At 41.4% G+C, this 12,335-nt stretch overlaps 2 protein-coding genes across 11 annotated transcripts; one reads left to right on the top strand and one right to left on the bottom strand.

The window, feature by feature from the left end:
- Positions 1-202: 202 nt before the first annotated feature.
- Positions 203-2,209, top strand: LOC104442364 (oxygen-evolving enhancer protein 2, chloroplastic). Its single transcript, XM_010055778.3, is given in 5 exon segments — positions 203-575; positions 1,115-1,347; positions 1,448-1,498; positions 1,718-1,901; positions 1,904-2,209. Coding segments are annotated over 5 exon segments (786 nt in total). The 5' UTR covers positions 203-331; the 3' UTR covers positions 1,978-2,209.
- A 1,431-nt stretch (positions 2,210-3,640) lies between these two features.
- Positions 3,641-10,513, bottom strand: LOC104442360 (WD repeat-containing protein 26 homolog). 10 transcript variants are annotated; one of them, XM_039314091.1, is made up of 6 exons: positions 10,157-10,513; positions 8,321-8,493; positions 6,567-7,469; positions 6,319-6,420; positions 4,928-5,557; positions 3,641-4,141 (listed from the first exon to the last, which is right to left on the bottom strand). In XM_039314091.1, exons 3-6 carry the CDS (start codon positions 7,365-7,367, stop codon positions 3,920-3,922), a joined length of 1,755 nt encoding a protein of 584 aa, XP_039170025.1. In that variant the 5' UTR covers positions 7,368-7,469; positions 8,321-8,493; positions 10,157-10,513; the 3' UTR covers positions 3,641-3,919. The 10 variants fall into 10 exon arrangements, with proteins under 10 accessions (XP_039170025.1, XP_039170041.1, XP_018731828.2 ...); XM_039314107.1 differs by having other exon boundaries at positions 8,393-8,493; XM_018876283.2 differs by having other exon boundaries at positions 8,321-8,422.
- Positions 10,514-12,335: the final 1,822 nt, after the last annotated feature.

Here is a 12,335-nt window from a genome sequence, read left to right as displayed (position 1 = left end):
CAATTTCACCAATTGGGCCTCCCGCACGTGTCGCACGTGCTTTCGACCCGGTCTTTTGTTTCTCGCTTATACCATGTCTCCACGTGGATGACGTGGCAATCGCGGGAGCCACGTAACGTGACGTGGCACCAATGAGAACCACCAAAGCCTTATCCCACATCGAAAATGAAATCCGCTCGTCATCCGTTTCCCACATCCAGTATCCGAGCTCGACCAATTCCCTTCACATATTCATCCCCCATTTGTCTTTGCACGTCTTTCATAATCGATCATAACAAAGAACCTGAAGCGTCAGTCGTGAGCTAGAGAGAGATCGCAAGAGGAAGGGAAAATGGCGTCGACAACGTGCTTCTTCCACCACAACAAGCTCACCACTCCGGCCAGGACCCCGTCGCAGCGCTCCGCCCCGAGTTTCAAGCCCGCCCAGGTGGCCTGCCGGGCCCAGAAGCAGGCTGCCGGCGAGGAAGAGAGCGGCGCCGCCGAAGTGTCGCGCCGCCTCGCCCTCACGGTGCTCATCGGCGCCGCGGCCGTCGGGTCCAAGGTGTCCCCTGCCGATGCCGCCTACGGCGAAGCTGGTACGCTGCAGTTTCCCCTTTGCTTCTTTGTTTTCTCATTGTGTCTGCTAGATTGTCATTGCTTGGTGCATCCGTTCTTCACGAGATTTCATATTTAAGAGTAGCTGCTTGTTGTTCGAGGGATGATCTATGTACACGCTCGAGGCTAGGACTGTTTTCCGATAGGTTAGTTTCGAACTGAGGGCCTGATCTTTTACTACGTGGTCGAGCTATTAGAAATCGGCACTGATCAAGATGATGAAAGCTGAAGTTGTATAGTTTACATGAGTGGATAAGAGGAGTGTTCGGAGGTGCTACGCGTCGGGAGGAGTTCAACTCGAGAGCCCTCGAAGCTCGGATAACATTCGAAGTCGAGTAGGATCGAAAGTTTGAACTGTCGGAGTCTTAGCACAAGCTCATTTAAATGAAAAGAATCATGCAAGCTACCCCGCGCAAACTTGCCTGCGGCGTTAGCAAACCAGTAGTGTTTTTGAGTTTGGAATAGCGCATTGGCGTTCGCGAGATCCTGATTCGAATCTCTGGATGCGAAACTATTGCAGCCAACGTGTTTGGGAAGCCGAAGACCAACACCGACTTCTTGCCGTACAACGGGAACGGGTTCACGCTGTTGATCCCGGCCAAGTGGAACCCGAGCAAAGAGGTGGAGTACCCCGGCCAGGTCCTCCGGTATGAGGACAACTTCGACACCACCAGCAATGTCTCCGTCATGGTCACCCCGACCGACAAGAAAGCCATCACCGACTTCGGCTCTCCCGAAAACTTCCTTGCCGAAGTAAAGCCCCAAACTTTCCCTCTCTAGAGTCAAGCGAAATGCGAAATGTTTTAGCCGAGAACACGATGAGCTGATAACAACGCCTCTCATCTCTTTGCAGGTCAACTATTTGCTGGGCAAGCAGGCTTACTTTGGCAAGACTGACTCTGAGGTAGTCTTTAAACCCGCGTTACCATTTCAATTAATGTTCAAGCCTTAGAAACAAGTCCTATGGATCATCCGAATTGCAAGTTCTCTGGAATTTGAAGCTCCATAGGAGATGATGGAGCGGATATATCACTGATAGTTAAGACATTGGCCAAATTCTTATGACATAATTAAGAATGACATCTTTTTCTCATTGCAAACCTAAGAAAGATTTGGTGTGCAGGGCGGTTTCGAGAGCGATGCCGTGGCAACAGCCAACATCTTGGAGTCGTCGACCCCCGAGATCGGCGGGAAGAAATACTACTTTGTGTCGGTGTTGACGAGGACCGCCGACGGGGATGAGGGAGGGAAGCACCAGCTGATCACCGCCTCCATCAAAGACGGGAAGCTATACATCTGCAAGGCTCAGGCGGGGACAAGAGATGGTTCAAGGGAGCCAGGAAGTTCGTCGAGAGCGCCGCGAGCTCATTCAGCGTGGCTTGAAGAAGATCGCCAGGACAGAAGGGCTTTTAGCTTGTAAATCAATCTCCAGTGTAATGAATCCCCCCACCTTGGATTTGGCTCCCATCTTGTTTTTGGTTATGGAGTATCCAGAGATTAGTAAATCATATTGAGGAAGTTGAATCAAGGAAACCTTGTTGATATCGAACATTTTCAAGGCATGTAATCCTCTTTCTTGTGACGAAATGCATGAGGGAAGCATCCTCACTAACCAGCTTCTTTGTATTTTCCCATGATGTTCGGAACAAGGGCGGCCGAACCTGAGCGCTTCCATTGATAGAAAAGCCGTTTCGAAAGCTCGTGTCATCGACGACCTAAAGATGATGGTTGAAGAACCATCGGGACGACGTTGATCCTCGTCTTGAATAGGACAGACATCGTGTCAAGGGGGAAACTTATTAGAGTTGGTAAAATGGCGCCGCTTGAAAAATTTAGCAATCTAAAATTAGTTGGTAATTATATTAGAGAAAAAATCGGTAAGTAATTGGTGATTTCATACGAGAGTTTTGAGTTATAAACGGCTCAAATAGTCTTCACCCTATTATTAGCTAATAATTTCATTAGAAAAAAATTGCTAGGTAATATGATATGAGAAACGATTAGTCCAATAAAGTTGCCAGTCATTTTCATAGCACATAGATGAGGTTCACTCCCATAGTCCATTGCAACTTGAACTGCTGTTAGAATATTCGACTTCTGATCCAACAGCCAAATCGCATTAACATTGGAGCGAACGTTGTAAAAGCGGTCTGAACATCAAACAAAGAAAATTGTTTTCCTCTCTCTCTCTATTAATCTTTTCAGTGAGATCTAATATTGCTCTCCTATTTTCGTAATTTCATTTTTCAATTTTGGTTATTTCAGTTCACCTATCACAACCCTTTTTACTGCACTTTGCTCTGGTTTACCAACCCAAGAAAAGCGATCCACAGACGACAAAAGACAGAACAAAACATTCGTTGCTACAGATACATCCTAGAGCAAAAATTTCACATGCTCGTTGCTGAAAGATTACAAGCTATATAGTAAATGAAATCCTAGATTTGGCCTCTAGATAGATATTTTTGCGACATATTTGTTCCTTTAGTGCTCCACAACCAAAACCTATTGCAACCGAACATTCCGCTCGTGTTCGTTATAAGTGACTTAGGCGACGAAAAAGATTACTTGAATAGAGCGTAAATACGAAGTGTCATCCTACACTTCTTCTGAAAGGAAACGTTCACTCCTTGTGCTGAAGGAAACTACAATGGCATGACAATTAACAAGAGTACCAGAAGCCAAACTCCAAGGACAAGATTACGGCAAAAGAACTTGGAAATGGATGCCAAATTCATGCAGGAAAGGCCACTAGGTCCTGCACTAGACAGCTCAATTCCTGAGACAATGATCTAAACCATAGCAAGTAGACAGGCCTAAAAGGAACACAATCTCTCGATAATATAGAAGAATGAGAAAGTAGTTCCTGGTCGAAGTGAATGGCCGTTTTTCCAGTTTCTTACTTTCAATACACAACGCACTCCTTTAGCCCGCAAAAGGATTGATGTAAAAGAAAAGATGCAGACTTTTTTACATTTGGAACTTGCAATAACCGGATAATGGTAAGCCTACAGACAAGTACCAGTTCAATATCTGCCCGAGCAAGTAGCATGTTAATCTGATATGGAAACAAAATCAAGGAATGGATTATAAAGTGTCTGATCAGAGCATAGCCTGAGAGATCGATGCTCTATTCACCAGATGCCCACAAGTTATGATGAAATAGTAAAAATTTATTACCAGTAAGTTTGCTGAAGATTCACATGCTTGGTCTGACATGAATGTGTCTGCTTTTTAGATGAACATACGTATTTACACCAAAGCAATGGCTAACAAAGCAGCATCAGGGCTCTCAGCTAGAGCCATGCATCTTTCTTCTTCTTCTTCAGCTGGTGCCATTGCCATTACAGTAGTGGACACCATTGGGGCGTGCACCCTTGTGCCTCGTGTTTAGCTCATTCAAGCCCCATATCCGGATGGTACGGTCGTCACTGGCCGATGCCAACATGTGGTGGTTTGCTGGGTTCCAGCTCACGCAATTCACAGCTCCTGAGTGACCTGGCAATGGCTCGATCAGCTCACCTGAGCCTTTGTGCCAAATGTAAACCTAAAACATAGTAACAAGAAACTTCATCATGACTAGAGAGTACCACAAATAAGATTTGAAAACTCCTTCAATACACAAAATTAATTTCTTCAGCCTCCAAAATCTCCTCTGTCATTCCAAACTGGTGAATATAAGAAATAAAAGGAAAAGAATCAAACCCACAATAAAGTATCACTATCAAACTTTCACATGATAAGTTTCTAAAACTTCCTACCAAACCTTGTCTTGCTGTTGCATGCTCATGTACACAGTACATAAGATTAGAGAAATGTCATGAGCATTCTAAAGGGAAAAGATTTGACTCACAACCTTGCCCACTGATACTGGACAGCAATAATTGAAGTGAACAACATGAGTTGATGATTGAGCCAATAATGTCCCCCAGAGAGAGAGAGAGAGAGAGAGAATGAGCAAAAACCCACGAGACTCATCAACAGCATCACCAGTACAGATCCATTGAAGTGAACAGTAAGCACAAGACCCTCTTAAGTAGAATTTCCAACAACATGCAGTCTTTGCTTAATTTATGCAAGTGTGCAAGGCCATGCTGTTAAAAATTTAACCACTTTTGAGAAAGAAAAACTGACAGGTAATGCACCCATCTACTCTGTTATTTCCCAAACCCTAAAGCAGAATTATATATTGAGTTAGACCAGCATGTTCAGATATGAAAGAGTCACCTAATGAGCTCCATGTATATGTAGTTCCATGTAACCAAGAGACATGCATATGTGCTTCTGTATGCCTTGTATCTTTATAACTAAAGATCAAATGGAAAATACACACCTGTGAGTCTTCACTACCACTGGCAACAAAGGCCTGTTTGAGTCCACCGAAACAAGACCTGATTACAAACCGACTGCGCTTAAGACCTTTGTACTTTGCAACCAGCCTGAAATCCCCTTTTATATCCCAAAGATGGATCTCTTGATTCAAGAGATTAACAAGCAAGTATCTATTATCCTTTGACAATGAGAAAGAAGTTATCGTTTGATTTTCTTCTATCATTCTTTCATATTTTGCTTCCCGGTCAAGTAAAAGTATTGCAGTTTCTCTACATATACTTATGATCTGCTTTCCATCGCTAGTAATTTCCAAATCAGAAATACTAAGAGTTCTCTGCCCTTTCCAGCATTCAATCTCTTTCCCCTCCAAGTCGCACATGCATATGCTCCGATCACTAACACCATAACATATCCATTTTCCATCTGGAAACCACGCACATGAAATGAGGCCATGGCCAACTTTCTCATAAACACGAAGGCATTCACCAGAAGAGACATCCCAGCGCCTCACTGTCTCCCCAACCCCACAAGTGAGAAGCTGTCGGTCATCTGGACTCCAACAGACAGAAGAAATCGGCTTCTGGTGACCAGTCAATTTATGCTTCAATGAGACGCTGCCATTCTCATCAACCTACAATTAGAACACCATTCACAATCACAAAGGAGTTCATAGCCACAAAGTAGCTGGTGACTGAAAATTTAGTAAAAAAACACAATTTCAGTCGCTTACCAAAAGAAACCAGATAACCTCACTCATCCTTGCTCTTCAGAGAATAAGCATGCTCAAATTTTCACAATCATCATTAATTCGAATTTTTCATGATAGTCATTTCTTGAAAATATCATTCCAAATTCCTGTCTCATGAGATGAGACCCATATTCTTTTCCAATACAGTGGGAGTTTTTATTTAAGTTAAAGAGCCCTTCCTCCATTCATGAATGTGAAGAAAGCACTACATTCAAAGAAATACAATCTTCTATAAATCCAACACCACAAAACATCAGCCTGCCAGATGAGGTTGGGTGCTAAGCAACAATTCCAAATTTACCACATGAGATAAGAAAAAATTATCAGCACGAGAAATGAGAAAGATCAGAAAATTTGACATGGTAAAAAGATTACCCAAAATGATATCTTCACATCAGTAGATGAAACTTCTACATCGAGAATGCAACTGAATGTGGTTACAAATCACAAATGCTTAGCAACTCAATAGAACTAAGTCCAATCCAATTAATTATCAGATTGCATGATGAACCAAATTAGGTAAAGGTGGATGGGTAGAAATTTGACTTCAAGGATGGTAATTACACTTAAAAGTAAGCACTCTCCCCTCAACCAGAAGAAAAAATAAATAAAAATAAATAAAACCTCAAAGCAAGCAACATTACCTCCCAAATGATTGCTGATCGATCATTGGATGCAGAAGCTAAATATTTCCCATTATGTGAAAATTGCACAAGCCAAACTTCATCATTATGTGATTGTAAAATCTGTTCCAGGAAAAGATAGTTATATATAGTAAGCTCTCACTAGAAATTTCTGACAAATAATAGGATACAAACACTGTTTTAAGCTCACATCAAGAAGTCAAATAAATTAAAATACAACCATTGCATAAAATTTTTGATGCACTAACCTGCAAAGTTCGACAGGGGATGTGTTCTTTACCACATTGATGATCAGTGTACAGTGACATTTCCATATCTATAGAGTTATGAAGCATACATGCATCTGTTTGCAGGACAAGGGCCTGCTCCACCAGATGTTCCAACCTTCTTTCTGGAATAATAACTGCTGGAGGAAGTAATTTTTGCAATTCCTCCAGAAGCTCTGAACGGGACCTTGCTCTTGTACTATTTCTTTTATTCTGGTTAAGAAGCCCACATGATGATGGAGAGATGATGCACAACGAGAGCTCACGTACCCTACTATTTTTTATGCAAAGAGGTGTGATCTCTGTCCTTAACGTCTTCAGAGCATCCATAGCTTTTTCCTGATCCAGAAGTTCTAAGAATTTCTGCTCCAATATCAAGAAAGAGGCTGACTTTACTAAATTTTCATCAGAGAGACCAATTTTATGCAACGTCACCACGCTTTCATCCCAAAGCCCATCAGATATCTGTTGCATGAACAAATTTACCACAGAGGACTGCAACGGTATCCCAGACTCTTCCTCCAAGCGAGCACCACTTTTTTCATAACCGAGGGAATATAATGCCTTCGCTATAAGTCGTACAAATTCAACTCTTTTGATCACACCCTTTGAACCAATAACTTCTTCGTCCCCTTCAATTGGTAGGGGCCGAGCCATTAAACCTAGTGAAGAGCCAGCTGCAGGCTCTGTACGAGATGAACCGTTTGCAAGACCTCTCAAAACTCTGGATGATAACTTCATGCGTTTTGAGGCTGGTTCACTCTCATCCTCAACACCTCCCATGAAAAGTGCACCTCAGCCCATAAATTATTGAGCTTGTAAAAGGCCAGATCTTAGGAGAAGTTTATGATCCAAAGTAATGGACAAGTTGCTTTTGACTACTCCCTGCCCAAAAAAACAAAAGAAAGCATTGAATAATCTAAGATTTTGCATCTGTTGGAGAAAAAAGAACCTTTCCAGATATGTCTTTGCTATAACAATGCAAAGCTAAACAAATAAGTGATTAATGCAGCGAAGAAATTGGAATTCAACTACAATAACGTCAGCCGATCATCTTTATTAATGTAAACAGCGTTTTCCCCAAGTTCCTTTTCAAGGATATACAAAATTCTTCCCAGGCTCTTCACTGTACTAAGGATGGATCTGAAGATAGCATCCATCACAAAGTCACCTTCACCAGTTCCCTTGACTGCATAATATCATGGTCACTTCTTAAAGATTTGTGACGCATTATCCAAATTCTAATTAATCATCTGCATCCAAAACAATCGATCCTATGCCCAAGTAAAAGTTCTGAACTTTCTGAAGAAGTATGAAAAGCTTCATGAGCTTGGCACTAGAAACTTTTGATTGGCAGTGAATTGCAAGATACCAACTCCAAAATTGTTGGCAGCCACTGGAACTGACCTTCAGATATTAAGCTCGAAACAGATGCTAATTTTAATTTAAGCTGGATGAGAACCAGGTTCACCAGTCTAAATAGAGACACTTAAGGAGAGAACATCAAGACTTTGATATTATAGGTAAACATACAACACAGACTATAACACTGAGAACAGCCAGAAGAAGGAATCTTTTATTGAGTGGTTTGAACTTGGAACCTAAGAACAAGCCAGGTTATTAGTACGCCATACCTTGTTATTGGCAAAATGAATGTATTCATGTCAAATAAAGAATACTAGAATACATAGTTAAAGGGAAATATCCATTTTAACTTGACATCACCATGGACTCACGGAGATAGAGTAAGGAGAATGTTGGCTGCTGTAGGACGGGTAGGGTTTGTGGGTTATAAACTCTTCACCTACCATCCACCAGAGTCATTTGATAATACAGCCCTAAACAACAAGAATAGTTGAGCCGAGGTCAGATGAAATGCTCCATATTGCTTTCACGAGTATTAAAGAGTCTTCTGGCCCAAAAAAGAAAATGTAAATCAGCATTCCCATCTGTCTAGGGCAAATCACCAATCTAAGAAGTCTAAGGGATTTAAAGGACCTCACAGAACATTCTTGAAGCGAAATAAGAGACTACTTCACCATAAAACACACAATGCACGAACAGCCAATTCTCGTCGAAGTTGCATTACCACAAAAGCTCAGCTAAAACAAACCATAGATTAATGAAAAGCAGTCTAGACATACCAAACACTAAATACCAGAAATGGTACAACGTTGATTTCAAATTCCTCTGGAAGAATGCTATTTTTCACCCAAAGAGATAGTGAAAGAAGAATTTGACCTATCCACTTCAGTTCCATTGGTTAAGAATAGTCATTCTCATTTTAAATGGTCAAGCTTCTTTCCTTCTGACATGTACCTTTACCAATTCCACTGCCACTTATAAACATGAGTCAAACAATTTCCTTACTTTAAGAAGCTTCTGCAAAATGGAACCACCTACTGTGAAAAGATCCTACAAAAGGATATTTTCCATACAAGAAGGCATCGTGGGCATATAATGAAACTACGCTTGTCAAACTTTCTCAGTTTGTATTTCGTAGTTGTGCTGAATCTTAAGGTTTGTCTGCTTAACAAATTTAATATCCTTTGGAACTTCAAAAAGCGACATTTATTGGGAACAGGCATCTTCAAGAACATAAAACTTTCAATTATGAAAGTTCTCAAGAATCTCAACAACATCAAAAGCATAAGGCAACTAGCCTACTGATAACACTCACAGAGGAACTGCCAGTGTTATAGTAAATAAAACAACGTGAACCTCGACCATCCCCTCAGATTAGTAAAGTGGTTTTGCTCTTCCTAAATGTCGAGTGTTTGATTGCAGAATAAATCTCAAGTCATATAGCAGTATGCTAGTACATTCTGTCCCATTTACTCAAATCCAAGTCATCTGCCCCCTATGGCTTAGATCCTCCTATACAAACATCGAGTCATCAAGCTACAATTCAGTTCAAGGAACCCGACATTGACGTATGCTGTCCATCAAAACACCTAGGACCAAATGAAGAATCCGGCCATATCGGCCACTGGATTAAACAAATCGCCAAGCTCAACTTGACACCACGTCAAAACGACGACCACAAACCATACCCAGTCCAACTAATTCCAGGACTCACTGAGAATAACATGCAACTGGGACAAGAAAACCACCGTCATCACCGCAGATAACAACACAATCGACCCAAAACAACCCAGAGAACAAAACATCGGAAATCAAGAAGCTGGAAGGCAGAAATCTTGAATACCCAAGAACCCGACTACGCAAACGAGAACCCGATTCAGATCAGGGCAAGAAACCGGGAACCCAGAAACGGGCAGACGCGGATTAACAAGCAAACCGCCAAAAGTGGGGTGGAAACAGGCGAGATGCGCAGGGGCTGCAACACGGCGTCCCCATTTTCTTTCATCTGACTTATCGGCACGCACCGAGAGGAGGAAGCGTAGGCACGCAAGCACCGTATTAAATTAAACGGCGGCGAGGCGGATGAAGACGGGATGGGGAGACCTTCGCTACCCAGATAAAAAAAAAAAAAAAAAAAAAAAAAAAAAAAACTAAGCAGATAACACTAGTCGCGACGATGGGCATTAATTAAAAGATACGAAATTTACGCAGATGAACGCGAATTGGGGGCGCACGAGAAGGAAGCGGCAAGAGGGTCGAAAAAGATACGATCCTTCCTGTGCTCAGGAGGCGAGGGGAAAAAAGAAGAAACAGCTTCGACGACGACGATGATGATGATTACGGATGGAGGGGGAGGGTACCTTTGGTCGAAAGAGAGAGTTTTTTTTTTTTTTTCTTTTAAGGGAGAGAGGAGAGGAGAGAGGAGAGAGGAGAGAGGAGAGAGCTTGGTGTTGTGTTGTGTTCCTTTGCGTGCAGGAAACCGACTAAAACACCCCTCCAAGGCAGTGTCAGAAAGACTCTGAGAGGCCTTTTATAGGTGGCTCGCCATTTCCCCCTTTGCGTCTTTGGGGGTGTTTTTGAGGGCAAAGTGTAGCTTCTTCTTGATGATGATGGTGGATGAGGAGGAGGGATATGCTATGGGTAATGGCATGGCGTACGGGAGAAAGGAAAGGGGGATGCGGGAAGGGGCTGAAGCGTCGGGGGCCGCCGTCTTCCCTGTTGGGCTTGGGCCTGCTCGCGTGGGTTTCACGTTGGGCTCGGCCCGTGACGGGATCCGTTGGGGTGCCTGTTGTGGGGCCACGCTGCCCAAAAAGGTGATCTTCGGTCCGGATCCGGGCATCCGGAAACTCGACCCGATTATGGTTTTGGAGATGGAATGATGGGTCTGTTCTTGATTGGGGGGGACAGATTTTCTACGGTTCATTTAGGGGATTAGAATGGATTCTCGCAGATAATTTAGAAGAAAAAGAATTCGGAATGCGATCATAATGGTATTATGTGTATTGTTCCCTTGCGTCAGATTTGAGCTTCAATTGAGTTTGAAATTTGGTGGAATCAGTTGTTGGTCAAATATGGGTTGGTTTTGGCCTATCCTCGACCCAATTCATTTAACTAGTATTGACTCATTTTTATTCCATACAAATCTTTTGCCCATACCTGACCCAATCCAAACTTCAGTGTTCATCGATTCTTTTATACAGATCGTTGTCTTTGATGACTAGTTGACTTCGTGGATTGGCTCTTTGAGTCGGCGGGATAGCTAGGGTGGTCGGGTGAAGACATTGGCTAGGACTTTGCATAGCACATGAGCTACATGATATGATATATGCAGATGAATGTCGTGTAAGTTAAACCCAACCTAATCCTCACCCCTTAAATGTTGTCATCCCATGTTTCCATCTATCTTGGCGTCAAGTGACAAATTAGTATACTAAAATGTTAAATATGAAAAAAATAAAGTTAATAAAAATTCAAAGGTATTTTTGTCTAAAAAATCTCAAAAGCTTAACAAATAATAAGAGCAACATTACAGAAGTGGAAATTCCCAAATCTCAAAACCTTTCAAACACAATTCTTCTATTTCGTCATCAATATGTTTTTTCTCTTCCACCTCGGCACCAAAAATTGGAAATAAAAAAAGAAAAAGAAAAAAGTAAGAAGGACAATGGGCCCTAAATCAAAGAATGACGATTTTTTAATCTCAAAGTTGAAGTGAAAGTTAAAGATCAAGACCATTGTCACTTTAGCTTTATGGACATAAAAGTTTTTAACATCAACGAGTCATTTTCTTCCTTTTACCTTCTTTTTTTTTTTTGTAATAATGTGTGTTTCGGTATTTATTCTAAAAGATTTAATTATCAAAAAAGCAACGTAATCTATATTTGGCAATCCAATATGTACGTATGTCTTGTGCCTACATGTTATTGAGAAAATTAGTACAACTGACTTTCTTCTTATTATATTAAAGACCGTAAGACAAGCAATTTAAAAAAAAAAAATTAAATGGGTCAAAAGTGGTTTCTTTCCAAACCCATTAGAACCCACCATTACTCGGTCTTGGGTTTATTAGCCTATTTCTATCTATACACCAAATTTTAGGTAACTCATATTTTACTCAAGCTATTAAATAAGTTAAAATATGAATTCATGACTCATTTTGTCACCCTTAGTATTGACATAGGTGTGTACTGAAAAGAATTTGTTCTCCGACATTATATTGTTAGACTACCGTTGTCATCGAGATTATATTTATATTTATTGAGTATTCCAAATAGGTATATTTGTGGAAAGTTTATCCTTCTCATGCAAAGATTTTTTTGGCCAAGCCATGTTTTACAGCGTGAAATTGACCTTTACGATACCATCTTTAGTGGATCCTCCAGCATT

The sequence above is a fragment of the Eucalyptus grandis genome, chromosome 1 (assembly GCF_016545825.1).
Source record: "Eucalyptus grandis isolate ANBG69807.140 chromosome 1, ASM1654582v1, whole genome shotgun sequence".
NCBI lineage: Eukaryota > Viridiplantae > Streptophyta > Magnoliopsida > Myrtales > Myrtaceae > Eucalyptus > Eucalyptus grandis.
The sequence above is the reverse complement of the archived record's forward strand: the minus strand, read 5'-3'. Positions and strand labels throughout refer to the sequence as shown.